The 15,774-nt window shown below is 41.6% G+C and overlaps 1 protein-coding gene across 1 annotated transcript in view; it reads right to left on the bottom strand.

Moving 5' to 3' along the window:
- The window catches only part of LOC104921918 (polypeptide N-acetylgalactosaminyltransferase 10), an 85,282-nt gene extending 73,611 nt beyond the window's left edge, over positions 1 to 11,671 (bottom strand). Inside the window, exon 1 of the mRNA XM_027273455.1 lies at positions 10,387 to 11,671. Within this exon, the coding sequence (XP_027129256.1) occupies positions 10,387 to 10,545 (159 nt within the window). The 5' untranslated portion in view covers positions 10,546 to 11,671. The remainder of the gene's footprint in view (positions 1 to 10,386) is intronic.
- Positions 11,672 to 15,774: the final 4,103 nt, after the last annotated feature.

Raw genomic sequence — 15,774 nt, 5'->3', positions numbered from 1 at the left:
AGACTGCATGTTTCAGATTGTGTATTCACACAGATTTGGTCTGGAGCCCAGAAATGTTCAAATCTGACCCCCGGGTTAGTGTAGATTTATTTCTTTTAAAAGAAAGAAAAACGAAAGAAAAGAAAAACTAAATACACTCAACATAAAACATTAGAGTTGATCTTGTTCTCTGTGAGGCTCAGCACTGTGAAGCACAGAGCTGGCCTTAAATTGGCATCCAGGGATTAGCTTAATCATCTGAACATAAAAAAAAAGCGGCTCCATAACCCACGTGGCTGTAATTAAAAGCCTGACTCCTCGCTCCGTATCCACAGGCTGTCTGCTGCACCTGTCCCTCATTTGGCTCCTCGCACTGATCTGGGGCAGCAGATCCCTGACAGGCATACAGAGCAGCCTCTGCACGCGCTCAGTTGGTTGCCGCAGCCAGCAGCGAGTCAACGTCTGCCTTGTGTGAGGAACCTGGGGAGGAAACGCTCTCCAACAAAGTCAGCCTGTGAACAAACACCTCTTTTTACCCGCTCGCCCTGCCTTTTTTCTCCTGAGGTGTTTCATCCCCTCCCTGCCTCCTTCGCTCCCTCCTTCCCTTCCTTCTCCCCACTCTCTCAGCTCTGAGTGATAAAGTGCAACGACTTAAGTCTGCGGCGAGGAACTCCACTTGTCTTTGCAAATGACTTTCATCCCTCAGTCTCCCTCGTTTCCAGAGGCTTAACACATTAAAGGTAAAATCTCATTTCCCAGTCTAGCAGCGCAGCTAGCCCACAGCTCTCTAACATCAGGTAGTGACGTTAACAGCTTGTCTCCTGATCACAAAAACCTGGAGCTCTAAATAATCTTACTCTGACAACGTCATATCACATAAGTTAATTTGTGCCTTACGTTCCTGAACGTTTCTTTGAAGGTTTCACTGGCAAAGCGATGAAAAATGTTACTTGCTGAGATGTGATGAACGCAACACACTATCGCATCACGATGTGAATTTTAAGTGTTCCATAACACTCACCGCTGCCTATATGAGAAAATGTTTAACGTAATATGAAGGGCTGTAACTAATGATTGGAATCATTATCGATTCATCAATTCATTGTTTTGTCAAAAAGTGTCAAATGGTTTCTCCAAAAACCAAACATATTTAGTTAATTATCACGCATGACAAATAACTACAACTCTTCCTAAATGATGCATAAATTATTAAAATCAGATCGACTATTTGATTAATAAACTAACAGTTTCTGGGGCTTTAATCCTTCAGGGTGCTACCAGCCAGGAGGAAAATTCCATTCAATTCATGTTTCATTGGCCTTTCGAAGCATGTGTTCTAGTTTTAGTCGTGTTTAAGGATAATTCTTACTTATTAGACTTTCTTTTTTTTTTTCTTTGCACTAGCCATCATTTATGATAACACTGTAACAAATTACTGTGTGGCAGCATCTGCGATATTCTATACAGTTGTCTGCTGAGGAGGGGGAAGCATGGAGAGGGACAGAAAAAGACAACAAGCAGGTTAAGAGGGTCAGCTCTGTCCTGGATTGTCCCCCAGACTCCATAGAGGAAGTGGGGGACAGAAAGATGTTTCTTGTTCTATTGGACTTCTTTTTAGTGATGCCACTATAATCCAAGATCCCAGTGATGAACTTGGTGAGTACACAGTAGGGATGTAGCGGTGTACTGATACGACGGTTATACTGTGTCCAATTCTTTATTGAAGGTTTTAAATGTGACTGTATTTATTGTGTCGCCATCACAGAATAAGTGTTCAATGCTGCATTCAGGTGACGTCAGACGGCAGATGGACGTCTTCTGGACAGCATGAGAAACCCCGGTCCAGATTGCCCACGTCTTCTCCTTGTGGGAGGGAGCTACGAAATATCAGGTTGTAAGTTATGTCCTCCAAGACAGTTACCGTTGATGGTATTCTATGCCAGCCTCACCTACTATTACCTTCCTGCTGTGATCCACTAATATGATATCCATGTTGCTGTCTGCCTGAATCCATGTGAATCCACTGTAAGTATGATTCAAGAAAGTAACCTTGCAATGTCAAAATCATTCATTTCCATTTCAGGTTCATGACCTTGCCTTGTCCTCTCTGGCCTCGTATTGACATTAACCTTCTCTATTGCTTAACACTCCTGAAAATAAATATTAAGATGTCAAAATTGCAGTGAGAGCACAGCATACAGCACTGCACGGTGTAATCAACTGTAATGAACTCTCACAACTGTTATCATAAACCATGTTAAATTGTCTTAATCCTTCTCGCAGCCTCTCTAATTGCTCTTAACCTCACAGGATTCATAGAGTTGATGTGATTTCCTTAATTGCAGAGAGCTCCCATTTCCCTCACTTGTTTGCAGGAAATTCACTGCAGCTTGAAATTACTCCCAATCTTAAAAATGTGCCTTGAGGATGCCCGTCGCCCCACCCCACCTCAAATCCTTGTTCACGTATGGTGCAATCTGCAAGAGCCGCTTCACGAAGGAAACCTAAATCCGTTCAATTTCAATTTTGTTTCTGCGCACTTTGGGTTCATGCTTCCTTTAGGCGCAGCCTCGAGGTTCCCGAGCGCTCTGAAACTGCTGCCTGCTATTCCCACATGATGTCAATAGAGCAGAAAGGAGAGATTTCTCACAGAACCACGGGGTAAAACTCTTATTCAACTTTAATGTTTATCAGAATAGCAACAGAGAGGAAACAGAAAAGGGAGCCGCAGGTCAAACAGCTCAACACTGCCGGAGCACTGAGGAAAAGCAGGGACCAGGCCTCACAGATGACTAAATAGGGGCGTCAGAATCTGGGACATTTAAATGACTTCATATGTCTTGTTTTATCCCAGATCCTGGAAGTTAGTTGTAGTGATGAGAGACATGCCATGTCTTCTAAATATTTAATTACTGGGTAAACTTTCAGGAGAAATGATCTTTCACACTTATTATTATTAAGTGGCTACAGAACATTGTATCTAAGGGAGCTCCGTTAAGGTTCTTTGGGGACGATAGGGAGCAGTCTCGGCACATATTGATCACGGAGTGTATTTGGAACCTTATTTTGACTACATAGCAAATATTAAAATTAAGAAATGATAATGTATCACAAATTGACAACTGCTTATTTATTCCAAGGCAACATGTACAACATTCTACTCTCTTGTAGAGACAACTTAAACCGGAGCAGCTTCATTTTTTTTACTGTGAGCCGTTACGAAAACTCCACCGGACACGTCTCCGTCATGTCCCCATCACATCACTGTTGTGGTCTGTTCTCTATGCAACTTCAAAAACCCGGCTTCTGCAGCTCTTAAACTCTGAGCTTAACACTTCTGTTTTCTTCACTTCTTTATTTTTCATAACTACAGACTGTGTAAAACCTTTTGGAGTCAGCCTTCCGCTGCAATTTGTTTTAGTTTTTTCTTAAGCGACATGCCAAGGTACTGTACCTCTGCTGGAGAGAGTGAAAATGATACTTAAGTTCCACCTGCCACCTTTTATTTATTTTTCCTCTTTCGTTGACGTGTACTCCGTTCAGTTACTTATATTGAGTTTAAACTCAACAGTCACTCTGACACTTGCGTCCACATTCATTAGTTGCCATGGGACGCGTTCATTTCACCGTTCACCAAAAATATAAGCACGTTCAATTAGCGGTGCTCTTTCAGCGCATTCATGTACAACATTGATTGCCAGATAACATCTGTCTCCCGTGTTTCCTTACAAAATGCCGTCAATATACCTGGGCAGCCTGCCCAAGTACATTGATAAAGCTTTCCTGGGGCATAAAATAAATACGTCATCTGATGTGCCTTAATAGAGACCAGCAACCAAACTATTTGAATGATGTGATAAAGATCAGCGGTTGATCAATCGGAGCACCCTTGATTACGTGAATATACAGTAACAGAGTTTGAGGTTCTTCCTCCAAAAATACAAAGCAACATACTCCATTAAATGATTTCCTTCCATGGGTCCAATCATGCCTCAGCACTTTGTTTTAACAGTTTAAGTAAATGAATAAAGCATCACTGGTTTCTTTATTTTTCTGACAGATGTCAGCCTTTCAATGTTTTTGAGGCCCATGGGAGCCCTGGAGGACAGAGGGGTCAAACAAATATCTGATTTGCATTGTGACTGTGGGGTAGGAATACATCACAAGCAGACAGCCAGGGAATTCAAAATCAGACTGAAGTACCGGGGGTATTTATTCAGAAAGCCAGTTTGTTCAACAGTAATAATTTGACTGGCTCAACAATCTGTGACTACAGAAATGAGAAATTGAAAGATGTTCTTGCAATATTTTTCAGCTGGGATTTCTCCTTGTCCTGAGATGTTCTACATAGATGTCCTTGTTTACTTTGAGCACTGCTCATTAATAAGACCAGACTGTCACTGACTTGACCTTCTACTGGCTTTAAAAGCAGTGTGTACACATATACGTGTGTGTGTGTGAGTCAAGGGGTGTACTGTACATGTGCCAGGGGCAAATCGCACAAGGTCCTGCAGTGATGAATGAATAGTAATCCAGCCTACAGTGTGTGGCTCATAAATGTAGTCTCCAGTGTACAGAAGCCTGTATGTTGCTCATTTCTCTGACAGGCCTGTGAATCTCAGCCAACTTTCCTTTCAAGAGCACGCTTTATCTTCTGGACTTTTTTCAGAGCTGATCACATCCAGTTAGCAAGTGGAAAATCCACCGGCAACAACCCCAAAAATGGAACCGGACCAGGGAATACATAATAGGCCTATATGAATATCAGAGCTGCAATTATCAGTCGATTAATTAATTAGTTGCCAACTGTTACATTGGCAATCAGTGAATCATTTTTAGTAGGGATGCATCGAAAATGGCCCAAAAGTGCATTTTCGGTGTTCGGCCGAAAGACCTACATCACCGAAACAACACGGCCGAAACAGAATTGTGATGACGCAAGCAGGAAGTGCAGCCAGCACACGGTTATCTGGACAAGAGTCAACATGTCTGCGGTGTGGATATATTTCAATATCTCGTAGCAGACGTTATTCCGTTAATTGCGGCACTAAAGCGTCTTCTGTGAACACACTGAGATCTATTCGGATCCTCTGCACTTCATCGCGACTGTACTTGATCCGCGTTATAAGGATCGTTACTTGGATGTGGGAATAAAGCAGCGTGCACGAAAAATGATCCAGGCCGCGATGGATGCGGACAACCCGCTCAAAGACGGACCGGCGCACAGCGCAGGAGGAGAGCGGACTCTACACCAGAAGTGGGACATGCATCTTCGCTGTCTGATATGTTCAATGAGATCCTGCAAGATCCTCTTTATGGGAGAACATATTTAATTTTAGAATCTTTTAGCAGACCAGTCAGTTATAGGCAGCGCCGGTCCTGGCCACATTTGCGCCCTGGGCCACCATTTTCTGGAACAAACAACTAATCGATTAATCCAGAAAGTGTCAGATCGTAATCGATCCAATACAATTAATTAAAATGAAAATAACAAATTATGAAAATAATCATTATTTGCAGCCGCACTGTGTATTTTTTTAGATGACTATATTTTGCTGCTTTGGCTGTACCATTTATCTACATTCCCTGTTAACCTACTTATTTTTATTTTTTATAGCTGATCTGTCTGTCAAAAATAATGACAAATAACTGTCACATTATCAGAGCCCAACGTCCATCATGAGATGGACACCTTTGAGTCAGAGAATGGCAGCACATTCTCACATTTGAGATCCTGTAACTTAAAAGATTCATTAATGATTCATTTTCTCAGTCGATGGATCAATCAATAATTCATGCCGGTTCTATCCGTAACACCTTCATAGTGAAAAAAAGGTTTTAACAATGAAGCGCATCTTGAGTTACACTCACAGGAGGCTGCTTAGCTTAGGTTTGGTAGATTTGAAGCCGGAGGTTAGAAGTAAAGTCTAAGTATGGCTGACATGTTTAACCTCAAGCTTGATGGAAAAATCAATTTACAAGTTAGTTTTTTGATTAAGAGGCTCAAACCTCCATTAACTTAGTCACATTCCCAGCAGCACAGAAACTGCTTCGCTGGGTGATTTCCTCCACTTGATGCTACTAAATCCTGCACACTGGTCCTTTAAATCCAGCCCTGTCTGGGTGTAGCACAATGGTGCCTTAAGGATGGGTGGACGGTGGAGATTTATTGCTATAATATTACAACGCACTTTGCAGGATGTGGATTTCTGAGATGCACAGTAAGTCAGAAATAACTGAGCTCTGAACAGAGCAAGCCATGGAGAGATGTGTCACTGTGAAAAGAAAGAGCTCAAAGAAATCCTGATACATCTCAGCTTTTAACACGACTCAGAACCGCTCGGCCTACAGCTTTTCCCACAATGCAATACCTCGTCTACAGGAAACACTGTCAAACGCAGCAACGGTGGCAAACAAGTTCAAGAGGAAAAAGAAAACACCCTCAATCTGTCTCCGTCATTTCATGCACTGTGCATTCCTCCATCACATGCACATTTGATTTAACTTGCAAACAGCACATGAAAATGCATCCATACAGTAGATAGCAAGCTGATAAATAATATCTTATCATGGTGCTAGCTTCCCCCCAATTACTAAATTACCTCCCATTTCCAGTTAATTCCCATACATTTCCACAATTCCTTTGGGAACCATTTGGAATATTTCCAAAATTCCCCAGCTTAACTTTCAACGAAATGTTTCCACCCCTTTGCAACCCTAACAGAGAAAGAAATGCATTTAATCAACGACCTTCATCGTGGTTTAGTTTACGTTCAATACTTATCTGCAAATCTGGACAGCGACAAAGACAGCTGACTTCTTCCTGATCAAAACAGTGTCCCCCATCCATCACAGTGGAACATGTTTGGAATACTTGAGACAATATGAGCCTCACTTGATCTGTCAAATGTGGTGATGCTGGCCCTGCCTGGACTGGGAAAGTGAACACTTAAGCATGAATGCATTTGCACCAGTCTGCCAGGCTTTTGTCAGGACATGTATAACTGTCCAGTCACTCAGACGTTTAGCTGGGCAGCGGGCCACAGGTCAAACTACAAGGCCTCTTTTTTTATTTTTTTAAAATTATATCCACTCCTCTCATCTTCTCTAACCTCCACTTAACCCGAGCTGCTGGAGCAGGCAGGTGGAAGCCGAGCAACCTCTGCTTCAACGGGCATCCTTAATAAGAGAGGGGAAATGTGCAAATTACCTCTCTGTCACTGTCACGGCGGGGAAGCTCTGAGGCGAGTGGTTTGCTAAAGCGGTATGAAATACTCATACAGGCTGCCGTATGCATGGACGCTTGATCACAGCTTACTTGTAGCTGCGAGACACAGTTGTGTTAGCGCGGTACAGAGGGTCAACCCCTCGGAGAAAGACACTTGTGTGTTGGATCAGGGAGGCAACTGCATCTACATCAGAGGTCAGGGTTTGTTTTTTTTTTTTGCAGTCAGCAAGTTGTGAAAAGCAAACTCCAAGTGACAAGTCGCTAAAGCGTGCAAGTAACAGACACGACCTGTCAGACAGTAGATGCATGTGATGTTACTAATAATGCACGGGGTTCCCCATGGCCTTCTTGTCTGAAATACAGACTGTCAGAAGAAGCGTGCAATGTTAAACGTGCAGAAAGCCTCCACCACACAGCTCAGACTACATATTTAATGCGAACCAGCTACGCTTTCATCTGGTAACTTTATTGATCACAAGATGAGAGTCAGAGCACCAATCGCCGAGCCATATCTGCTGAAACTCGTCTTTTTTCTCTCTTTTTTGTTTTGTTACAGCAGCTGGTATAATAGTACTCCTTGATAATAGTCCCATATTCAACAACGTGCTTAAAAAGTCCTTGAAATTCACATGAAACGCATAACCTTTAAAATTTCGACGAAAGTTTTGTTCAGCGAGTCATTATAATTCAGTCATTCTTTTTTGATTCATCATCGTCTCTCCCTCGCCTTTGTTGCTCACCTTGATAAGCTCGTTAACTGAAAATATGCCAGAGAAGTGTTTGTATTTAATCCAGCATTGGGTGGAAATTGATCTTTATATCGACTGGCTTTTTGACTGCTCTGTTTTATACCGACCGCTGACTCCTCACTGCTCGGTAGAAGCTGCAAGCGATCACCAACCACTAGGCTAAGAAGAAGGCTCAACTAAACCACGTTTTGGTTCCTAAGTGACATCCATAGAATATTTTTGTCCCAACGTGAACCAGAGCATCTGCAGATTAATTCCACACTCAATATGTTATGTCCACTTATATCCACGATAGGAGATGAATAAATCCCTGCTGTAGCTCATCGTTATGCGTCTGCTCGGTCGCCATATTGGAGAGGTCAAGATCAGATGGTAAACAAATACAACGTGCGACTCGAAAGCACCAAAACCAAACTTCCGATCACACATTTTTACTCAATATCAACTGGCAGCTGATCAATCTGAGCATCCCTACATTGTATATTTGCTTTAGAGGAATTAGAACTACTTCAAATGTCTGCTTTCTTGTTTTTGGCTGAACTTTCCCTTTAAAAGGCTCCTTCATTATTTCTCTCAGTCTCTTATCAGACAGTTCTAGAGGTCGACAGCTATTATCACGCAGTTTGCTAATATTTAACAGGCTTATAGATGTTCTTTAATCCTATTCATAACGCCTCTTGTCATTCAAGATATTGAATCCAAACTTGAGCGGAGAAAAGTAATCCTTCCCGGAGATCTGTTCAGGATGAGCTTCTTTTTTTTTTTCAATCATTCCCACAGTTCGGCCTGCAAATTAGCTGTAGCTGCTGATAACAACATGATGTAGAGAACACCACTGTGGACTTTCGTTTGGGATTTGTCAACACTCACAGAATAAATGATGAACTGATGAATTGATTTTCTGCTTGAAGAGATAACAGACATTTTACAAGCTGAGGCTAACACATCAAAAGTGAACTCTGCCTTCACTCGGGCCTTTCTCGCTACATTTCCACAATCAGTCCAGTCAAGCAAGTTTGCACACAAAACACACACACACACACACACACCATCAGTGAAAGCCTCCATTCAGCAGATTTGCCTCATTTGAATCAGAGGAACTACTATTGTCTTGCCAAAATCTGGTCCGTTTTGGTGAGCCTTTTGAATTCTACCCTCAACTCCAGCTTGTGCCTCTCATTTATTCATATATATATATTTTTAATTTTCAGACTTTTAAATTCATGACGATTCAACCCAAGCTTCTGTTTTTTCTCATGAAATAAGTAGAAGTCCAACCTTGAAAACCCAGACCGAAATCTTTTATGGCTCCTGTTAAGTTGATTTTAAACCGTTCTTTGAAGGTGTGACTTCATCAAAACAAAGATGCCTTACAGATATGGCACAGCTCCATCCGTGTGTTTTATGACACAAAGAATACACTATTAGATATAAAATGTGTAAAATAATACGAACAAAATCTTTATCCGTCAGATGCATGCTAAAAGATGAGCACAGACATAGATTAATAATATCACAACTTGTGACACAGTTTTAAACAATTTATAGTGCGTGTTTGTTTATTCTGGCTGGAGAAGTCTAATTTCTACGTGCATGATAACTTTTATCAAAGCCTTAATTAGCTATTAGTTAATAATCAGTTCATCAAAAGAAATGCAAGATTGAATTTTTGCTGGTTCCAGCATCTCAAATGTGAGGATGTGCTGCTCATTATTTTGTTGTTTTTTTATCTCTGCAATCTGAATATTTGTTTGTGGGGGGTTTGGTTTTGTTTCGCTGGTTGAACAAAACAGAGTCACCTTGAGCTCTAACAGACAGTTCCTGTTTGCTGACTTGTTAGAAATGTTAATAATTACTCATAACTGACCTTAAACTTTCAAAGAAAGAAAGAAAAAAAAGATGATTATATTTCATACAGTGTGGTTCTGTGGGGGTACAAAGCACCTTGATGAACGGTGCGTTCATGGCCCTGTTGCACCTTTAAATGTGAGCGTCAACCTGTGAACGCAGCACAGTCCTGCCTCACATTTTTTGACAACTTCCTGAAGTCCGTGTTATTGTAACTTTACTGCGACGCCCAGCTTCGGCTTAGCTACGTGGCTCTCTTCATTTATCCCGCTCGGTTTGACTAAATAACCTACCCTACTTGCTGAGACAGTGTTCAAAATGTGCATTATGTGAACCACAGCGCACACACACACACACACGCACAGTATGGGAATGTAAAGGTTGATGTATTGGCGGAGGAGGTGGGGAGGGTTGAGACGGTTGAGGCGAGAACAGAAGCTGGGAGGCACGCAGCAATCTCTGCCTCCACTGCGGCGACCAAACTCACATTTGAGGGATGTTTGGCTTGTACTGTCACCGGCGAGACAACCAGGAAAAAAAAAAAAACACTGGAGGACCGCTGAGCCACCCGAAAACGCTTACCTGTATCTGGGGGATGCCTCCCGGACCGTCCACAGTGTCGGGTGAGTTGTCGAACACTCGGTCCCGGTACAAAGACCACAGCCCGACGTTTGGGAGGAAAAGAAGAGCCGCTATGAGCAGCCCCGCGAACTGCAGCAGCCTCTTCTCTTTCCGCCTCATCTCTCCGGGAGAATGCGTGTGAAGCAGCAGCAGCAGCAGCGGCAGCGGCGGCGGTGGTGGTAACCAGCGAGTCCCGAGCTCCCTCGCTTTTCGAAGCGGAGACAACTTTCACTCTGACTGGGGGGGACGGACACCGGCGCTGAGTGTGTGTGTGTGACGCTCTACGCGGCTGTGAGCTCCGCCGCTAGGGGGAGCGAACCGCTGCGCTTCCGCCAGAGAGCCCCGAGTGTGGGTGGGTGTAGAGGGGGTGAGGAGGTGGAGGTAGGGGGGGTTCAGCCAACACAACTTGACTTTCATTTTATTTCTTTTCTAAATGAGATGTAACATCTCCTAAAATATATTCTATGAGCTTGTGTGAGCACAGCAACAAGTAAAAAAAAAAAAAGCCAAACTAAATTATCACATGAGAGTTACATGGGAAACTCACGACTAATGCTGCCTTCAAATGCAGCTCGGAAATTAGACCAACGCTGTCTGCTGGGGTCATAACCAACCGTGTAACTGGTAAATCCTCCTTGGAAAATGACAGCTTACACAACAGATATCTCTGTTTTTATTTTTATTAGTTTTTCTTTTTATTTTTCCTGTGACAATCTAAAAGCAGCTAGAGGCCATTGCCAAAAGAAAAAAACTTACTATAATATAACAAGTGTTTGTGCACACTTGTTTATCTTATTAACATATATTAATGCCAAACTCTAACTTAATTTCTAAATTCTGTTACCTCCCTCGCCCTCGGGAAATTAAAAAAATGCACAACAGGACAGTTGCTATGTAGTTTGTGACATGGGTGTCGATGCCGACCTGACAGTTACATTAATTTGTCAAGATTTTGACCTGAATTAATCAACAACAAAACTAAATACCTATATACAATGTCTTTCATCTGAAAAAGTGGTCTGAGTTACTCTGCAAATCAACATTTTTGGATTAACTAACTGTTTTTGCTAATCATTGAGGTCATTTATCATGATTTTATAGTTGTGTCAACTGAATGTTAAGGATTTTCTTTTCAATGAAATTGAATTGTGAAAGTGTGACATTGCATGAATTGCTGTTTTCAGAATTTTTACAAACTAAACAATTAATCAAGAATATAATCAACTGTTTCCATAATCCATAATAAAAAAAGGATCATTACTTGCAGTCCAATACAAAATACTTCAAGAGTGACGTCCTGCTGTTACATTTTGCATCAGTGCTAATTTTCTAATGCTACAGTATGTAATAGTATAACAGTGGACATTTCTCTGCATTGAATATTTGGCATTAGTACTATAGTGGTAAAAGAAACACTGCTAGAACAAGAAACATGGCTAACTGTGACAAACTGGTGTTTTTTTTACAGTTTTTCAAGTCTCTTTAAATAATGCTCACATGGCCATATGTGCAAAAGATTGGTCGCTATAATCATTCCATCCGTATTCAGCATGAGCGTATGTGAGTTTAAGAGTGTTTGGAAGTTCAAGTCTTTTAACTGACTCGGATCACTTACTCTCGGCCAGCAAAACAAACTAATCTCTTTTTTTTATTCATTTTGTTCATTCACTAGTGCAGCGCTGAAGCCCTCTTGTTGCTGCCTTGTGGCGAGGGAACATACTGCATGAAAATGAGGGAATCACTCACTGAGACATAAAAGATTAGTTCATACACACACACGACACACCACTAGAGTTCAACAAATCTACCATAGTTCAGATCCTTGTACAAAATGCCCATTTTGTATTCCTATCCCTCCAAAGCCTAACAAATGTATGACACAATGTTTATCAGTCAGAGGTAAACAAAACATTCCGGAATAGAAAGCCAATAGAACCTTTATGCATGTATGACATCATAGTATACTTACTGTATAGAGGACACTCTGGGGGAAATACTTAGATTAGTTTAGATTTGGCGTCCCAGAAGCGTCTCTCCGCGCCACGGCGTGAGCATTCCGTAGCATTTCTATTTTTGATGCGAGCCGCTGCTAAACCTCGTAAATTCCAACAGAGCAGATCGCACCAGACAGGAAATCCGACATAGAATCAATGTAATAAACTTCTGCCCCCTTTCAAAATAAAACGCAATACGCAGTTCATGTAGCTTATCACAACTTCACATCAATGTTACGCCATGACCAGTGGTACCAGGTCAGCAGTCAATCAATCAAAGGGTCTCAACATGAACGATGAGAGACTAATTGTTGAAGTGGAACAATACACAATCATTTATGACACAATACATGCTTTTTCAGAGAAGCAAAGTCAGCTGTTTGTTGTTGTTGTTTTCTTTATATATATAGTTTATCGCGGGGTCTCGCATACATCCAGGATTCTCGGGTGATCTCGCTACGCTGCCGTTATGCAGCCAACACGCGCCCGGTGTGAGTTGACGCCGGGCAGCGGACACAGCTAAAACGCGGCGCAGCCATTCCGCTGCGCTTACGTCCCCTGTGTGAGTCCCGTGTTAGCCTGCCAGACTTTGTTTACTTGCTCAGATTTGGTCGTATTCCTTGGTTTATGTGTTTCTCAATATACTTTTAAAATATGCCACGTAGTAGTTGTCGCTTTTGTCTGTTTTTACAACCGACAGTCTGCCAGCTTGAGGTGCTCTGTGTATATTGACGCAGGCTGCTCACGGCGTCCGTCAAAAATAGAACGTATATTCATATATTCAATGCGGAGCCGAATATACACTTCTGAAATGGACTGCAGCGTCCTGCATTTCACTCATCCAAAATAAAAACTCCGTCTAATTAAGGCATGTTGGAAAGGTCATCAAATGAAAGCTGGTGTACAGCAGCACACAGGAGAAGGTATTTAACTGATCCAGGGAGCTCCAAAACAACAACCATCTGTTACATCAGGTTTCTCCTGCAGAACTTCAATACAGTTGATCCAGAGCCAGCAGTGGAGGAAATGAAGCTTAATCATGTCTCTGATGGAAATCCAAGCAGCCACCACATCTATTTTGTAAGCACAGAACAAAGGCCAGGTCTGCTGTGAGCTGGCTGTGAATGTGTGTGTGTGTGCGTGTGTGTGTATTCCCATACCTATTCATTGCTGGTGTAGAAAAATGTCTGAGAGTTCAGAGGGTGATAGAAGATAGATGTAAGAAGCCATGGCCATGGATAGTGCAAAGCCATGGCTTCATTTACATAACTAACACTTACATAACAGTGTAACGAGGAAGCAAGGTGAAATTGTTGACCATTGATTTTGTTGGCTTACAACTAGTCCTACAGTACTAATGCAGATTTCCTCATCTGCAGGTACGTAACACTGATTAAATGAGTTGGTCAAATGCTCTTGCTCTATGCTCTTGCTTGGTTCATATGCTTGTCTGTACCGTCTTTACTTGCTATTCTGTGGGATTTCTTTATGAATCTCAGTTCTATGTATACCATAGATTCCTCCTTACTGCTCATGCAGCAGTGCACCATCTTTTTCCTTGTCAGTTCTTACCCTTTTTTAAACTTTTCAATAAGTAAACCTTTCTGTCCATCAGAAAACTCTGAAACTACTGAGTCGAGGTGAAACAGGCGGAAAACCAGAAAAGAATTTGTCCATAAAATATGATTCAGTTTTCACTTTGTAACTGCTTGTTTAGCAATTGTAGCCTACAATAATTGCTGTGTTACCACAAAACTTTCATGTACATTTTCAAGAAAAACAAAAATCCACGTATCATCTCATAAGATTTTTGTGGACACCAGGAGACAAATGAGAATTTTAATGTCTGTTAACTGACGAATGACAGTATGAATGAGAAGGTATTTTTATTGTGATTCCTTGATGTTTGGCCTGTTGTGGTGTTGCAAAACCACCCCGAATTGCTACAGACCTGAAATACAAACAGAGAGATGTCTGAAATGAAGGAGACAAAGACAGATTCCAGTTTCACCTTTGCAAAGGGAGAACACAGCTCTGAATCTTAACAGACCCCGCGGCCTGTTCACCTTCTCGCACTGCTGAGTTCTGGGGTCCCAAAGCTTCTGGCTAAGTTTTATTAACACACACACAAAACAGATACAAAGCATATGTCATAGGGCGTTCACTATACATCTACAAGTCCTTTCATGGTCATTTCTCTTAAACAGACACTTTTATTGGGGGTTTTGCTCCATAGATAGTACTCTTCCTGAGAACAGTTTGCATCTTAGCGTGGGAGTACTCTGTCTGGTAGGGCATCGTGAACTTTGACACAACCTGTCTAGTAAGATGTTCTGTTTCTGCTCTCAGTTCTAAACAAACTCAAGTGCAGCCCCCCCTCGTCTCTCTCTCTTTGTGTGTAGGCCTTGAACCTGCAACTTCTACAAAACACTTATACTAGTTACACAACATTTAAAAACAATATACTCTGTGTGACCTTATACTTACACAGATACATTTAACACACATCTATTTTAATTCAAACATTATTATACATTTCCACAGGCCCTGCACTGACTTTCTTACTTTTAGTGTTTGTTGCGTCACTGTTATACCTGCACCCTGCGAGCACCAAACCACCACTGCGTCTGTGTCTCTGAACACAACCTGTGGAGTTATGGATTTAAAAAGTGCTTGGTGAAAATCGATGCGAGTCGAGCCAGAAGGTTGTGGCTGACACGGAAAAAAAAAACCCATCAGAAACAAAAAATGTGGGAAAAAAAACTCCTACTGGAGGCAGGAAACATGCAGTGACATGTATGTGAAGATCACTCCTGTACCACAGCTGTAATGTGTGAGAATAGCATGATTTAGAAGAGATATTTCCTCTTATCGCCCACAGAAATATAATAATTAAATAAATGAACCACTTTGGACATTTCATGGCCACTAAATAGTTTGGGTCAGTAAGCTTTAAGATAATTATATATGTTATAATTAAAACATTATGTGACAACTGAAAATAAAGCACTTACATATCTGTCACTCCTTACAGCAGCACGCAGTAGTGGAATGTGAGCCTATAGCTGCTTTTAATAAGTTTATATAACGGCAGAACAAAGCACCTTGCTTAACTTTGTCACACGGCGACGCTCTGAGTACAAACAAGTTCTCAAAGCTACCTGTGATATACTGTGCACGCGGATGAAAATGTGGGAATTTCACACTGAAAAGACTTTGTAAGACACCCACTTGACTTGTCTAACTCAGACTGCTGAAGCCTCATAACTTCAGCTTGAATGTATAATGCATTTTTGTACAAAAGGAGGTTTTTATCTCATTGTTTTTTATACACTGGAAGTGAATTAGGAAAATG

The sequence above is a fragment of the Larimichthys crocea genome, chromosome XXII (assembly GCF_000972845.2).
Source record: "Larimichthys crocea isolate SSNF chromosome XXII, L_crocea_2.0, whole genome shotgun sequence".
In the NCBI taxonomy this organism is placed as follows: Eukaryota; Metazoa; Chordata; class Actinopteri; family Sciaenidae; genus Larimichthys; species Larimichthys crocea.
This window is presented reverse-complemented; position numbering and strand designations above follow the sequence as displayed.